Source organism: Somniosus microcephalus, chromosome 8 (assembly GCF_052327205.1).
Source record: "Somniosus microcephalus isolate GS21.2 chromosome 8, FLI_Smic_1.0, whole genome shotgun sequence".
Classification (NCBI taxonomy): Eukaryota; Metazoa; Chordata; class Chondrichthyes; order Squaliformes; family Somniosidae; genus Somniosus; species Somniosus microcephalus.
In genome coordinates, this window is record NC_140994.1 from 226,111,570 (window position 1) to 226,129,411 (window position 17,842).

Below are 17,842 nucleotides of genomic sequence, written 5' to 3' on the forward strand. Positions count from 1 at the left end.
TTCCCTTCTCTACAAACTGAATTATTGGACTATCCTGTACCTCACCAATTTTATCCAGTGCACAGCTGAGCCATACATACCAGGAAAGTCCCAGCTTTGATCCTTATTCCACGCTGAGAGAGCTGATCTCAGCAAGGCCTGTGATCAGAGGCACTACAACTGACTTGGCATTCTGGGTTAGTGGGAGCAAAAGCAGCCAGGGTTCCTGCTCCTGACTGCAATCTAATGATCCTTTTTGGAAGTTTGCATGTGTGAACACTGGATGGGGAGAGAACCAGATTAAGTTGTGGTATATCCTGCAGTCAAATAGTTTGTCAACACTCACGGCCAAGTCTCATATGAGTAATGGCCAGGTGGATGAGGCGCTGGAGGGTGACCGGTGCAAGTGAAAACATATTCCACAAGGAGCACCTTTTGAAGAAGGGAATAGGGAAAATTGGAGAGGTTTAAAAAAAAGTTATTTTTGGAAGGAAATTGAATACAGGAAACTTTCTGGTATCCGGCACTGACGGGACCGAGCTGGTGCCGTACCATCAAAACTGCCGTGGAAACCAGCGCTAATGTTAAAACATACGGAGCTTTTGAGCTCCGTGTGAATCAACAAACCCTGTTGCTTAGCAACAGCTTCAAAACAGTCGGCCGCAGCTTAAAAGCATCTCTGTAGCTAAGCAACAGCTTCAGCTAGACCTTGCAGAGCCTGACTGGAAAAAAAAAGCAACGAGAAGTAAAAAAAACTTATAGGAAACGGCTCCTGAATTTTGCCGGTAGCTAGAGCTTTCCGGACATTTAACCTCTGGTTAAACGAAAGTTTCCTGTACTTCATTTTGCTCTCTGCGTCAAGCAATTGCAATCCACAAACAATATAAGTTAGGTTCAGAGCAAAGCTCCTCAGCCCTTAACGCACAAGAATGAATTATTGCATTTTCTACATCCTTAGGGTCAGTCTTATACCATGGGCTCACTTGGAACTAGAACAAGGACGGTTATACCCATTTTAGATAGAAATATATATGTTGCAAGAAGCAGATACTTGTCAGGATTAGAGAGAGATTGTGCAGGGTTGGGGGGAAAGATGGGAAGAAAGAAAAATCAGTCAGTCAGTCAGGTAAGTTCTGCACGGAGTGCAGAGCACCACCGACAAAGACCTGGGAGCAAATTTCCCGCCCACTAACCTAGCCAGAAGATGCTATGTAGTGTTTGGGAAAGGGGATTCCCAAAGTACCTTAAAAAGAACATAGCATGCAAGTTGACAAGAGAAAACAAAAATGAAATGTTCCCGATTAATTGTGTAGATGTTCATTTCAAGAACTTACCTTTCCTCTTTATTAACTTGGTCACCAAATCCCACTGTATCAACAAGAGTCAGTTTCAGATCCACATTGGTCTCCTTCAAACTGTAACTTTGTGGCTTTAAACGAACACCTGGTTCATAGTGGGTGGCCTCATCACTTTCAAACACTGTGTTGAACAGGGTGTTCATTAATGTTGATTTACCGATACCAGTTTCTCCTAATATACCAAGAAAAATCAGTTAGACATTTGAAAGTAATAGGACAGAGGATCAAGAACTTGCTGCATGGTGGGGTAAATGCTTGGGGGGAAGAAGAGTGGGGGCAGAGGGAAAGGGGAAGAGGGAAAAGAGATGGGGAATACTGCAGACAAGTACCACATCTCATCACTCTGTAGTGCAGCACATTGATACACCTACCCACTGAACAATAGAGGGCCACTTTGCTATCCACATTTTATACCGGTGACCAATGCTGTATGACTCGTGTGATACATTCACTTCTCAGTTTAAATTTCTCTTTCACTTTTATGTCCCAAGTGACTATTTTTGGCCAGGACAGATATATGCTATAGATAATGCAAATGCAAATATGTGCTCAATGGATAAAGTTATCACATGGTGTGGTACTAGACCATAGAGATTAGAAAGGTCACAGGTCTTGGTCTTGGTCTTTCGTTAGATTGCTAATCTCAGATGGAACAGCAGGGGCACTGCATATTGGTCTGGGTTTCCCAGGGTGGGGAGGGGGGGAAATTAGCCTTGGATCCCCACTGCTAATCATTACCCTGCAGTATTGCTCGAAAGTATATATATATGTGGAAAGCACTAACAAAGGTGTTAGGACACATATGAAGAATTGCCATTGGAATGAAATAGCAAGGCATCCATGAGTTACTATTTCAGGAGGAGAGGAAAGAGAGATGGAGGGGAGTGAACCAACTTAAAAAGGGTGAAAAAGTACAACCTATATTTAAATAATTAAAAATGTAAAGCGCCACATTATTTTAAAATCTCTACTTTACATGCATTTCCTAATGCCCTTGGAGCAGATTACATTAAAATCGGTGAAAACCAGAACAGTAAACCAAATATTCAACATTGGGTCAAATTAAAAATACACATGCCATAATTTAAATCTTTATGAATAAACACAGAGCTGTCAGGGGTGATTTACAATAGTAAAAAAAAATTGAATAGACCACACACTCATTTAAATACACAGAGCTATGCTAGAGGATAATACATCAAAATGGGTTACATCTGCGCCAGCATTTTATTCCGCTTTTGATGACATTCACTGGTGCTCGGGTAAAATTTCACACACACCAGCAGTCCTTAAGTACCTCACCCAAGTGGTCACATGTAATTAAAGAGAGAGTGAGTGACAGTAGACTATTCAACATTTAAGGGAATCACAGGCATTTGCTGTCTGAGCTTTCACTATGGGTCATGAGAGTGATGAGGAGCAGGGACCCGAGCTGATTCTTCCCCTACTTGACTTCAGTGTCCCCAGGCCATATGTAGTGCCACCCAGTGCTGGGATCAGTTAACTCCGCCCAAACCAGGACAACCGCCCAAGGTGCATTAACCCACGGAATCATCAGAAGTGCCACAATTACATTTTTAAAAATCAAAATAATTGAATCATTTCAACGAACTGAAATTTGATAGGCTTGCACAGTCAGTCACTGTATACATGGCCGCCCATGCCAAGATGTCAGTTTTAAAGCAATGACAATACTTACCTACACAAAGAATGTTGAAACTGAAGCCTTGCGATACAGATTTGCTGACTAATTGATCGGGGAGGCTGTCGAAACCCACATGACCACCAAGGCTAAGGTTACGCTTCTCTGCAGCCTGGTTGCAAAGAAAGGAACATGATATAGATTATGAAATCGAGCAAGCACCTTTTATTAGTGATACGTATCCATCCAAGACAAAGAGACTGTAACACACTATGCACCTACCCTGCAGGCAACTTCAGTCACATACTAAACATAAATGGATGGAAACAATTAGACACCATCTTCTATACTCATCAATTTCCCCATAACGAAGGGCTGGATAATCCCACTGGTGCCATTTTCTCCTTAGATTTCCCCCCTCCCTCCAATATCCTCTCCACCTCTCAGCACCTTGCCTCTTGTGGCTGTTCCCAACTGGCAGAGACTAGCAATCTCCCAACTGGAAAATTCTGGGATGAATACTAGCAGTGGCTACAATTGAACTAGTGTCTCCTTGGACACAAGAGTAATAACTTGTCACGCAACTGGGATACTTTAAAACTTAATCGGTCATGTGTACTGTCTGGCAGGCCTGGCAGGGCAGGGATCTGCTTCTATTGAACCACACATTAAACCTCCCCAGTGTGACCTGTCCTCAATTTTTCTCCTCTTTGCTAGAGGAAGGAAGCCACTTGCTACCTTTGTTTCTCCCTGCTCCCCCCACTCCCCTCCAGTGCTAACAAGCAAATGGAAAATCACTGAGCAGAGAAATAGAAGACTCGACAATTTGGAATTACCACCTCAGTACACCTCCCCAACTGTGATTCAGTTTTATTCGTTTCAATATCTAAACTGGGACATGAATTCCTTAGCACAGTCTGCAGCTCAGCTAAATGATTATCGGAACAGCAGAAAACAAGGGGTTAATTTCACTAAACAGACAGCTGGACTGATGCTAGTCAGTGCCCAACAGTAAACTGTAGTAGATCAGAGTTTTCATTACAAAATTCATCCAAAATCCACAATCAATTGCTGACCAAGGCGAGATGGGGTGGTGGGGGGGGCAAGACAAATGATGAGCAATTAAACACAATGGTATATAACCATGGTACAGGAAACTTTTTATTATCCAGCACGGATGGGACCGACGTGGTGCCAGTTCATCAAAAATCCCGGATAACCGAACGTTATAGTAAAAGATGCGGAGAGCGGACAGCTCCGTATAAAGCAACAAACCCTGTTGCTTAGCAACAAGTTCAGAACAATGGCCACAAGTTGCAAGCGTCTCTGTAGCTTAGCAACAGCTGCAGCCACACCCTTGTACTTGCGTTCCTCCATCTGTTGCTGTGCAATATGAAGTAAAACCTACTCCTGAATTTTGCCGGTTAACTGAGATTTACGGTTATTTAGGTGCCGGTAAATCGAAAGTTTCCTGTAATAGAACGTGATATTAACCACCAAGTTGTCACAGATCCATCATTAGAATGTAAAAGAGATGGTAAAGGCTTTTTAAATTGTGAGAGCCACGTGGTAGATTAACCCCAAAAGCAAAGACTTACTGTAAAAAATCTTGTATATAAATCACACATCCATATTTACTTTTACATCATTTAAATAAAGGAGGGTGACTTATAATCCATTACAATATTATTTTGGTAAAAGTTTCTATGCATAGCCAGTGAATTTTACATTATGGATTTTACAGACATACCGTCACTTAATGTTTTAATTGAAACCCCACCAAAACCCAGCATTTGCTTTATTTTTGAGCTGCTTACTATATATATCTTCTTGAATGATAGACCAACCTAATCACCCCAACCCTTGCAAAAATATATCAAAGCAGTTAGCATTGAAATCCTGCATCAGTTGCAGCGTATTTCAGTACAACACTGCAGGCCATCGTACCGTAGATCATTGCGCCAGTTAATGCTCAAAACAGGTCAATTACTTGATTGTGTAAGTAATTTGAAAGGTTCAAAAAGATCCTTTGATATGAGAGTTGATAACACTTTAGGAGGAGCATCAGTTTGAGTTGTGAACTTCCAGTGAAAACTAAAGCAGGTAGCATGCACTCAACTAGTATTAGCTTAGATTAAACCTGAAACACACATGGGCAGTCCAGCATGGATCAACTGATGTTGCAATTAACATTGGTTACTGCTAGCTCTTTCCTCTTGCTACAGGAATAAATGGTTTAGGATGCAAAAAACACATTAATACAGGTTTGTGGCCTGCTCCCATCAAACAAGAGGGTTTTAATATGCTAACATCTGTTAAATGCAGAGTCATAGGTGTCAAGTTTCCTTGACAGCAGGCTGGACAATGTGCGATTTCCAGCTGCCACAGATTATATAAACAGGCTAGGCGAAACATCCTGTGATTGACATCCTGAGCTCCTTTTGGGTTTGATTAACAGCTGTATCCAGGGAGACGACAAGGTTAGGTCGGCGAGAGGAGGGGGGCTTATGATTTTTTCTGGCCCCTTTGACGAACAGCTTTGTGGCTGGAAGCCCACTAGTTGTGGGTTTACTGGAGCTAAGTGCAGGCAGCCAATAATGCAGGTTGAAGCCAGCAGAGCTAATGGGCTTTGCAAAGACTCCGTGCTAGCATTACATAACATAAAAGTGAGTGACTTGTGTTTCAAGGATCAAATTTAGGTTATGAATTAGCGTAGAAGAGCCTTCTATGCTAATTCGGTCTCCTCTAAATTGGGGAGACCAAACGCAGATTGGGCGACCGCTTTGCGGAACACCTCCGTTCAGTCCGTAAGGGTGACCCCTGAGCTTCCGGTCACCTGTCACTTTAATTCTCCGCTCCACCTCTCCATCCTCTTACACTGTTCCAATGAAGCTCAACGTAAGCTCGAGGAACAGCACCTCATCTTTCGATTAGGCACTTTACAGCCTTCTGGACTCGACAGAGTTCAACAATTTCAGACCATAACATTTATTTTCTCTCTCTCACATGGCAGCTGTCGATCATTTCGCCATTGCCATTTACACTTCATCTGGAGTTTCTTAACTTGTCCCATTACAATCTCCTTTTGCCTTGCACCATCATCCCTTTTGTCTCAATCTCTCCTACCTTCCATCCTATCACAGACCTTCCCTTTTGTTCTTTCCTCCCCTCCACTTGCTTAAAAACCTGTTCCATCTCCAGCTTTTTCCAGTTCAGACGAAGGGTCATCGACCTGAAACATTAACTCTGTTTCTCTCTCCACAGATGCTGCCTGACCTTCAGATTTCCAGCACCTGCAGTATTTTGCTTTTGTGGTTGTAGAAGAGCCTTTGTTGTTTTAACACTGAAGAATAGCAATGTTTGTAACTACTGTAAATATACTGCTTGTACTGAATAATGTGAATTGATCTATTTAATATTAAATAAATTGGTCCTTTGGTTTATAGCCTGAGCCTCAGTCTGAAGAAGTGTATATTCTTCAACCTACCTAAAATGAGAAGATTACGTAGTAAAGGATCCTCTGGGGTAGAGTGATCATAATATGATAGAATTTCACATTAATTTTGAGAGTGGCTTGCATAAGTCCGAAACTAGAGTCTTAAACTTAAATAAAGCCAATTACATAGGTATGAGGGGCGAGTTGGCGAAGGTAGACTAAAAAGGTATGGCGGTAGATAAGCAGTGGCTAGCATTTAAAGAAGTATTTCATAATTCTCAACAAAAATACATTCCATTGAGAAACAAAAACTCCACGGGAAAAGTGATCCAACCGTGGCTAACCAAAGGTGGTAAGGATAGCATTAGATTGAAAGAAGCAGCTTATAATGCTGCAAGGAATAATAGTAAGCCTGAGGATTGGGAGAGTTTCAGAAACCAAAGGTTGACCAAAAAATTGATAAAAAGGGAAAAAATAGAATACGAGAGAAATCTAGCAAGAAATATAAAAGCAGATTGTAAGAGTTTCTACAAGTATGTAAAAAGGAAAAAAAGAGTAGCAAAAGTAAATATTTGTCCCCTAGAGACTGAGACAGAAGAAATTATTATGGGGAATAAGGAAATGGCAGAAACATTAAACAAATATTTTGTATCTGTCTTCACAGAAGACACAAAAAGCATACCAAAAATGGTGGGGAACCAAGGGTCTAATGAGGGTGAGGAACTTAGCATAATTAATATACAGTAAGTAGATAAAAAGTACTGGAGAAACAAATGGAACTAAAAGCCGACAAATCCCCTGGATCTGACGGCCTACAATCTAGAGTTCTAAAAGAGGTGGCTGAAGAGATAGTGGATGCATTGGTTTTGATCTTCCAAAATTCCCTAGATTCTAGAATGGTCCCAGCGGATTGGAAGGTTGCAAATGTAACACTGCTATTCAAGAAAGGAGGCAGAGAAAAAACAGGGAACTACAGGCCAGTTAGCCTGACATCAGTCACCGGGAAAATGCTGGAATCCATTGTTGAGGAAGTGGTATCAAGTCACTTAGAAAATCATAACATGATTAGGCAGAGTCAACATGGTTTTATGAAAGTGAAATCGTGTTTGACAAATTTATTAAGAGTTTTTTGAGGATGTAACTAGCAGGGTAGATAAAGGGGAGCCAGTATATTTGGATTTCCAAAAGGCATTCGATAAGGTGCCACATAAAAGGTTATTGCGCAAGATTAGGGCTCATGGGGTTGGGGGTAATTTAGTAGCATGGATAGAGGATTGGTTAACGGACAGAAAACAGAGAGTAGGGGTAAACGGATCTTTTTCAGGTTGGCAGGCTGTAACTAGTGGGGTGCCGCAAGGATCAGTGTTGGGGCCTCAGCTATTTACAATCTATATTGGGCCAGAAATTCCAGGCCAGAAGCGTGAGTACGGTCGGGTTACTCACGCATCTGGCCGTTGGAAATGCCGGCGTTCAGCAGGAACAGCGCATGCGGGGAACGCCGGCATTTCCAGACCCGAGGTCTATTCACAGCGCGTGCGACTGCACAGGCAGCGCTTGCGCAGTGAACTTTGTAGATTTCACTGATGGATTCAGTGAGGGTAAGTCCCTAGAACTTACACGTGAAAAAAGCAAGTGTAAAGTTGTTCATTGGCTGGGGAAGGAGATATATTTTATGGAGGAGCTTATGAAATGCAATATTTAGGTTTGGGAAAGGGAGGGAAGTTATTTTAAGAAATTTTAAGTAAGTTTTAAACTTTAATTTTTTTTTTTTTTTTTTTTTAAACGGGTTTTCAGAACGGTAGGTAGAAGGAGCAATTGTGGCTGTGTGAATGGAATGTGAGAATGAGTTATGTATGTATGTCCACATATATTCCTTTACGTATATGTATGTATGTTTTATATTCCTTTACTAATGTGTATGAATGTATATTTTGAATTATGATTTTCCAATAAGTTACTTTCTCTGAAAGTCATAATTAAATAATACATTCATACACATAAGTAAAGGAATATATACATAACACGCAAAGGAATATATACAGACATACATACTTTCAGAAGCTCCACGATAAGAAATATCTTCCTCCGCAGCCTCTGGAGCAACTGTACCCATGCTTTTTTCATGTGTAAGTTGTAATGACTGGACCTCACTGAAAGCATTAATGAAAGCGGCGAATTATACTGCGCACGCGCTGCCTGTGCAGTCGCACGCGTTCTGCCTCTGAACCCCTTCGTTCAGAGGACAGGAAATGCCGGTTTTCCCCACATGCACTGTGCATGCTGAAAACCGGCATTTCATCTGGCCAGATGCGTAAGTACCCCGACCGTACTAGCGCATTTGGAAGGGAATTACTGGGCCAACATTTTACATGTCAATACAATAAAAAATTTAACAATTGCACGACTTGCCCCCTCGCATCTGCGACTGAGGGTCCAAGGAGGTGCATTGCGCAAGAGGTCATCATCGTACGTACCCTCACACTGTTCCCTTTGGGGAACTGTATGAAGTGGTGGAAGGATTTATGGCCGTGATTAACGCTCATTCCGTGACCGCAACCATCTTTGAACCAGCCATTAGGGTGGTTAGTCCTATGGCGGGAGGGTTTTACGGGCTCCCACAACCCATCTGAGGGGGGGGGGGGCCACCAACACCCACGGACGCAAGTATCCCGCTGGATGTCCACCCAGAATTTAAAGTTGGAGCTCCGACTCCACTTGCCGGGACTGTCTGGAGTGGGGTTCAAAACCCTACTCCTTCTGGCCCAGCAGTGGGGATGCTTACTGCTACGCAAAAGGCCCACTCCGCACAAAAGGTGATACCCATACGTTTCCTGCGCCTTTTCCCTCCCCGTGACTGGAGCCCTATGCTGCCATTTCACGTTGCTAATTGGATTGGGCCTTTGTCATAGCGGTAGGATCCCCGCCGCTGGGCCAGATCAGGGTAGGGTTTCGAACCCCGCTCCAGACAGTCCCGGCAAGTGGAGTCGGAGCTCCGGCTCTAAATTCTGGGTTGACATCCAGTGGGATATTTGCGTCCGTGGGTGTGGGTGGCCCCCCCCTCCTTGTATAGCTTGTGGGAGCCCGTAAAACCCTCCCGCCATAGGACTAACCGCCCTAATGGCTGGTTCAAAGATGGTTACGGTCACGGAATGAGCGTTAATCATGGCCATAAATCCTTCCACCACTTCATACAGTTCCCCAAAGGGAAAAGTGTGAAGACACGTATGACGACGACATTGCTAAATAAATAAATGGAATTTAAAAAATTCTTTTAGGGCTTTTAAAAGTCTTTAAATTGCTTTAATTCTCTTTAAAACTACTTCAGATTACTCAAAATAATGTAAACATTTTAAAAAGTTTATAAAAGATACCAAAATCTTCAAAAAACTTCCAAAAACCTATTTAAACTGCTGCTTTGCATGTAAAAATCCTTAGCAGCTTGACAGAAACATTGGGGGCGTGTCCAGTGAAACTGAGACCTCAAGGGGCGTGTCTCACTTACACTGCACGCTCCTGGCTGCACGCCTGGGCGGCGTGACGTCATACGCTGCCCGGGAATGTGCTTTCTATTTCTGCAAGTTCAGGCGTCCCAGAAGCTGATCGGCACGAGCGCGGGGTAAGTGCAAATACGGGGCTTGCACGCGCTGCAAGCCCCGTTCTGGAATTTCTGGGCCATTAATGACCTAGATGAAGGGACCGAGTGTAATGTATCCAAGTTTGCTGATGACACAAAGCTAGGTGGGACAGTAAGCTGTAAGGAGAACAGAGGGAGTCCGCAAAGGGATATAGATAGACTATGTGAGTGGGCAGCAAGGTGGCAGACGGAGTATAATGTAGGGAAATGTGAGGTTATTCACTTTGGTAGGAAGAATAGAAAAACAGAATATTTTTTTAAATGGCGAGAAACTTTCAAATGTTGGTGTCGAGAGAGATTTGGGTGTCCTCGTGCAAGGAACACCGAAAGCTAGCATGCAGGTACAGCAAGCAATAAGGAAGGCAAATGGCATGTTGGCCTTTATTGCAAGGGGGTTGGAGTATAAGAGTAAGGAAGTCTTACTACAATTCTACAGGGCCTTGGTGAGACCACACCTGGAGTACTGTGCACAGTTTTCGTCTCCTTATCTAAGGAAGGATATACAGTACTTGCCTTGGAGACGGTGCAACAAAGGTTCACTAGATTGATTCCTGAGATGAGAGGGCTGTCCCATGACGAGAGATTGTGTAGAATGGGCCTATACTCTCTGGAGTTTAGAAGAATGAGAGGTGATCTCATTGAAACATACAAGATTCTGATGGGGATTGACAGGGTAGATGCTGAGAGGTTGTTTCCCCTGACTGGAGTGTCTAGAACTAGAGGGCATAGTCTCAGGATAAGGGGTCGGTTATTTAAGACTGAGATGAGGAGGAATTTCTTCACTCGAGGGTTGTGAATCTTTGGAATTCGCTGCCCCAGAGGGCTGTGAATGCTGAGTCTTTTTGAGTATATTCAAGGCTGAGATAGATTTTTGGACTCGAGGGGAATCAAGGGATATGGAGATCAGGCAGGAAAGTGGAGTTGAGGGCAATGATCAGCCGTGATCTTATTGAATGGCAGAGCAGGCTGGAGGGGCCGAATGGCCTGCTCCTGCTCCTGCTTCTTATGTTCTTACATGGCAGCACGTGAACCTAGAATACAGTAACTAGGATTCTCGGCTTGACCGCTGGATCTCACTAGGTTTACCTAGATAATGGCACAATCTGAATCGCGAGAGGTATGAGGTCAACTTACGGGAATGACCTGTGATGCCGTTTAATGATTACAATCTACTGTCGCCAATGATTTACCGAACATTTCAATCATTCCTTTCCTACTGGTAGTTAGACTGATTTATGTTTAATGTTTTAAAACATTACAGACCGTGCACAAGGTGAAAAACTGAAGGAGTATGGTTATCAAGCAGGCTCACTTATACTAAGGTGCATGTGTAGACTCCAATGCCCACAGCACAAAGATTAACTCCACTTTGTATGGAGAAACATAGAAGGTAGGCCATTCGGCCCCTCGAGCCTGCTCCGCCATTCAATGAGATCATGACTGATCATTCAAACTTAGTACACTGTCCCTGCCTTCTCCCCATATCCCTTGATCCCTGGAGAGAAGGTAGTCAGGAATGGAGAGCGTTGACAGGTGGGAACCTGAAAGAGGCCAGGATTCAACTGAAAGTAACAGAAATCCAATGGAGAATTGGCAGACTGAAATCTGATCAACAGAGGGAGTATCGGAAGACCCAACATTCTCTGTCCATGGATCCATGGTGTATTCTTGGAGACTAAGTACACAAAAGAAACAGTGACTCTCTTCCCAATCAGGTAGGTGTCACCAGCAAACCAACTGCCTTCAAAATTGAATATTGTTGCCCTGGGCATGGGGATAATTGTTGTAATAGAGCCGTGTGTGTAATCTAAACAATGGTTGCTTCAAACTTAAGTGTCTGAAACATCACAAAAGCTTCTATTACATAGCCTGGTACAATAAGACCCAGAAAACACAGCCTTCTCCAGCTAATCATAATAAACAAAACAACAAAGTAGAACAGTTCTAATAGAAGGAAAGTCTTCCAGTTCAAGTCTCCGACCTGGTTAACTAAATGTTTTGCAGAACTGGCAAAATTTTGCCAATAAGGTTGAGAAACAGGGAGGCCATGGCCCAGAAATTCGGGTCTCCACGAGTGAGTACGCACGGGGTACTAACCCGTAGGCCCAATGGAAGTGCCTGTTTCCTGCATGCACTGTGCATGCGCGGGAAACCGGCACTTCCGTTCCCCTGAAAGCAGGGGTTCAGAGGTCGAACGCGTGCGCGGGAGAGGCTGTGCATGCGCATCGAACTTTGTTTTTTTTAATTTTTATAAATACAGGTTTTCCCGGGAAGGTAAGCCTGCAGAATTTAGAAATGTAAAAAGCAGGCGTAAGGCCTGCTTTTACAAGGTAAATGGTGAATTAATTAAAATTAAAACATTTTTTCCCACAGGTTTATTATTTTTAAATACTTTAAAGCAAGGTAAGTTTATTTTTAGCCCCGTTAGAAAATAAAAGTATTTTTTCAAAAATTTAAATTATTGTTTAGTTATTTCATTTAATTTATAGTTTATTTAAAAAGTGATTTTTAAAAAATGTATTTGAATATTTAGTGATGTTTTGTAAGAAGAAAGGGCCCGTAGTATTTCTAAGTTTGACAGCACTTCCTCTCGGACTTATGAATGGAGCATTCCCTGCTCCGATTGGTTCCCCATGGCCCACGTGATCCCAGGGGACGCTTCGAACTAACTGCGCCCCTGGGATACGCAAGCACTGCACGCCGGCAGCTGGAGCAGGCCCCGGATCGGAATTCCACAGGGGCCCACAGCTCAACGGCCGGCGCGCTAGGTAAGTGCAGATCGGGGGCTTGCATCCGCGGGAAGCCCCCGACCCGAATTTCTGGGCCCATGGATCACACACCAAGTCAGTCTGGTCACCATGTGGCAGCAAGAAAGACTTGCATTTCTATAGCGCCTTTCACGACCACTGGACATCCCAAAGAGCTTTACAGCCAATTAAGTACTTTTTGAAGTGTAATCACTGTTGTAATATAGGAAACATGGCAGCACAGCAATTGAGGCTCAATTTGCGCACAGCAAGCTCCCACAAACCGCACTGTGATAATGATCAAATAATCTGTTTCAGTGATGTTGATTGAGAGATAAATATTGGCCAGGACACCGGGGATAACTCCCCTGCTCCTCTTCATAATAGTGCCATGGGATCTTTTATGTCCACCAGAGAGCGCAGACGGGGCCGCGGTTTAATGTCTCATCCAAAAGATGGCACCTCTGACAGTGCAGCACTCCCTCAGTACAGCACTGGAATGTCAGGCTCGATTTTTGTGCTCAAGTCTCTGGAGTGTGAACCCACAACCTTCTGACTCATAGGCGAGGGTGCTACCAACTGAGCCACAGCTGACGCAGTTCTGCCTAAAACATCTTTTCTGTGCTGATGCATACCCTGCAACAGCGCACCCTTGTTTATAGATTCAAAAGACTCGGGCAATTGGATTTACGGTTCTGAAAGTTTGGTTGAAGGATTTAAACTTGCATCGCTAGGGGAACAGATTTTAAAAACCTGCACCAGATTAAGCTGCTACAGGATGCAGGTATCATTAACCAACTGCAGAGTATACCCAATAAATACCCAACCAAGCTTTGAGAACTGGAATCACAGAAAGAGGAAGAAAGAAAAACCATTCTTAGAAATAAATCTCCAAGCAACTTTGTTTGTTATGTGTATGGAGTTGATGACTTTAGTTTGACAACCTCACTGCAAAGAGGGGAATAATTGATGCCTAATTTGAAACAATATCTTGTGGCGGAACCATTAATGGACTCCAATCAATTGTATATAATTCCCCGAGTCTGTATCTTTGTTTTCACTGTTTACATGTACAGAGCGCGATCACTTTAATAGCGCGGGTAAACACGATGACGTCACGCCATTCATCACGTGATCCCCCACCGGTGGGAAAAACGTGATGACGTCATGATGTCAGCCACGGGACCGCCCTAGCAGTCCTCGTGGAGTCTCCGAACTGACTAGACCTATATTGGATGTTCTCCTGTAGTTATCTGTTAAACTCTGTTACTTTTCATTAAACCTCGTTTATTTGATCGCCTGAGTGGACCTCAGTCTTTTGGATAGGAACTAGACATTCCTGCAATCTAATCTTTCCAAACTGGATTTCAAAGTATATCAAATCATACACAAATCATATTCTGCACAATTTCTTCAATTATATCACACATCCAAACGAGTTTACCATTTCAATATTGAAGTCTCAGAGAACAAGTATGGTTACCATTTTAATTCTACAAGACATTGCAATTTGGATACAAATAAGTAGAGAAGCGAGAATTTAACATAGCAATGTAGTCAAACAGAGCCTGAAATTAGCACTGCTCCATTCAGCTAAGGCCAGCACATTTTGTAACAGCTTCCAGCCAAAAGGAGTGTGACTAGCTTGACAGAATACTGAATTCCAGAATGATCTTGACACAAACACCAACTCATGCTCACTGTGCTGCACACCCACACACAGGAAGCTTCTTTTACAAGCTTAAACACAGCAAGCACAGATCAAAAAATATTTAGCACCTTATGTTAAAATCTTTGAGTGCATGATTTACGGAGATAGTATTTTTAATATTATGTGGGAAGGCCAGTGAGGCTCAACTGCAGACTAATGCTTTTTGTCAGTTACTCGTCCTCAAGACCTGTTAAGGTCATTCTGGAATATCTTTGGAAGAAATAATTTCTTCCTGGATAAAAACCACTGCGTTAAAATTGTTTAAATGGTTAACAGGCATCTGTTCAGATTACACTATTAGAGCTTGAAGCTTTAAACCAAAATGTCAATTTATTGTGGCTCAAAACAAGCCCTGTGCGATTTGCATTAGCTTCAAGGAAATACTGCTTTGCACAAAAGCAAACTGCTAACCGCAACATCCGAGGAACTGTGTGCAGACAGCAATATGTTAGACCTTTCAAATGAGGACTAGTTTCATTCTGTGCCAAGGCTCTGCTGAGAATAAATGGTGCGTGTGTGGGTGTGTCTGTCTCCGTCTGTCTGAGAGAACCCTGCCCCCCACTTGAATGTTGTGATAGGATCTGACTGGTGAGACACTAATTAAAGTCAGTTTCCTGATGCATAAATGAACTGAAACTCATTGAAAAAGCTTAGAATACAAAATTAATATGCATTTGAATCGGAGTATTTGGAAGGTGCAATATCCAAGCACAAATTCATTAGATCTCGGCTCCTACTGTTCTAAGCATGTAATTTTTCCCTCTTCTCCGTACCCCTTTCTATTTTTTCCCACCCTCTTCATTATGTACCAAACATGCCAACTCATCTTTCCTCCAGCCAAACATGTGAAGCGGTAATAAAAACAGAAAATGCTGGAAATACTCAGGTCAGGCAACATCTGTGGAGAGAGAAACAGAGTTAACGTTTCAGGCCGATGACCCTTCGTGAAGCGGTAACATGCCCCCAGACCTCAACCAAATCTACTCCACAACCAGACACTCAGCCAGTTATGATCGGATATTTGCATCCTTGTACCCACTTAATGCAACCTTTCTTTCTCCTCCCCCAACAAGCCCGATCCACTCCAAGATTAGGAAATCACACACATGAACCAGTAACCAACTACTCCACCATAGCACACATTTGTATACCACCAGGCCACCATTTCAGCACTTGATCTTGAAGGTTTCTGTAAAGTGCCAGTTATTGAACAGGATATTTCAACATTAAACAGAATAAATGGGGGTTAACTTTAGTGTTGGGTAAGGAGAAAGAATGGTGTGTACTTGCATCAAAATAAATCCTAAGCTATTATTGTACACCATAAAAAATGCCCCAATCATCTCTGCCCCAATAACTGCAGTCAAGGGTTCTCCTATGTTGGAGGAGTGGACACTATGGTCTGAAGGGAGCTCATTGTAGCATGTGCACTTATATACAGGTAGACTACCTTTTATCCGAACACCAAAACCCTCTTAAAACCGAAGGTTTTTTCGTTCAGCGTAAGTCATGCGCACGACATGACCAGAGTGGCGCACGACTTACGCTGAGCAGAGGGTCAGCGCAAGTCGTGCGCACGACCCCGACCCCCGGCGGACCCCCGCCGACCCACCCCCGACAAATTTCCCAGTCTTATAAAATACCTTCCGAAATCCGAAATTTTCTGAAAACCGAAACACGGCTGGTCCCGAGGTTTTCGGATAAAGGATAGTCTACCTGTAGTTGGCAGCAACAAATGTGGCGGAATTACAGACTACGGGTAGTTTAAAATAAAAAAAGTACACCAGGCCAGTGAGGAAGCTGAATTCATAGTCAATTGCCTTGGGTGATCTTGTTCACCATCAGGATTAAGAGTGCCAATGCTAAAGCCCTAATTGCCAGTCTGTCTTTTCAACCAGGATTTCCTGTATAGGCGACCTAGAAAATATAAAAATAAAAGAAAACCCCTTTTCCTTTGAAGAAAATAAAGATGGCTATTAATGTGCACAGCATTTGTAAAACACTTTATGCATCATTGTAATTTAATTCACTATAGCAAGGGTAGAAGCAGCTGGTGTGTTAGCACTTGGAAAGCCAACACAGAATGAATTCGAGACAGCGATGCTCCCAGACAGAATGACAAGGACTTGGATGTGTCTTTTTAGACACTGTATCAGGCCATAGTGAGCTTGTGCTCAGGTGTCGAATCTTGTTCCAATTTCCTCTAGCTCAGCTCAATTATCCAAACTGGCAGCAATTTAGCTTTGTTCTAGCCAGTTCGTCATGGCTTTTAACTCATCCTAACAATCTACCCCAACTGGATGCCTGCTAAACCCTGAAAATAAAATAAATGAAGTTCTTGTTGCTTTTATGCTGCAATTTCAGAGGATACATCCACTATGTAACTATATTAAAGGGGATTTACGGTCTGCTGGATTGGCCTATAATCCTAAACATTAAAAAAGGGGGGCGTGTACACATACCTGGGGTGCCCTGTTACCCTGCTTCATGCTTTTCAACTGCTAGATGGGGGCAGTCTGGGAGCAAATATTTTATGTACCACTCCCTCTGCTGTGACACCAGGAACGAGGAAGGCTACCCACAGCACACAATTTCAGTTGATGTCGCTGGATCAGAACTTTATGATATTATACCACAAAGAGCACTAAATAAAAATTCCTGCTTCCAGACTGCCTCTATCCTGAAGAGACGTACCATTTAGGAAACAGGGAGCTATCCTTTTTAGAACATTTGGAATTAAACTGGGGGCACGTCAGCAGACTATGTCATTCCTGCCATCCCAGGCATCAGCCTGGTGAATCTTCGCTGCACTCCTTCCATGGCAAAAACATCCTTCCTCAGATAAGGCGACCAAAACTGCACACAATACTCAAGGTGCGGTCTCACCAAGGCCCTGTACAACTGCAGCAAAACATCCTCGTTCCTGTACTCGAACCCTCTCGCTACGAAGGCCAAAATACCATTTGCCTTCTTAACCGCCTGCTGCACCTGCATGCTTACCTTCAGCGACTGGTGCACAAGGACGCCCAGGTCTCGTTGCACTTCCCCTTCTCCCAATCTATTGCCATTCAGATAATAATCTGCCTTCCTGTTTTTGACACCAAAGTGGATAACCTCGCATTTATCCACGTTATATTACATCTGCCATGCTTCTGCCCAATCACCCAACCTGTCCAAATCATACTGGAGTTTCTCGGCATCCTCCTCACAGCACACAAGCCCACCCAGCTTTGCGTCATCTGCAAACTTGGAGATATTACATCTGGTTCCTGCGTCCAGATCATTAATATATATTGTGAATAGCTGGGGTCCTAGCACCGATCCCTGCGGTACCC

General features: G+C 43.2%; 1 protein-coding gene across 5 annotated transcripts in view; it reads right to left on the reverse strand.

The window, feature by feature from the left end:
* LOC147114129 (septin-8-A-like) overlaps window positions 1-17,842 on the reverse strand; it is a 113,151-nt gene that overhangs the window by 45,057 nt on the left and 50,252 nt on the right. For 4 of the 5 annotated variants that reach the window (XM_085995748.1, XM_085995746.1, XM_085995744.1 and 1 more), the window contains exons 2-3: window positions 3,037-3,151; window positions 1,314-1,509 (exon numbers count right to left, since the gene is read on the reverse strand). In XM_085995748.1, the coding sequence (XP_085851874.1) occupies window positions 1,314-1,480 (167 nt within the window). In that variant the 5' untranslated portion in view covers window positions 1,481-1,509; window positions 3,037-3,151. The remainder of the gene's footprint in view (window positions 1-1,313; window positions 1,510-3,036; window positions 3,152-17,842) is intronic. The other variant, XM_085995749.1, reaches the window with a different exon arrangement.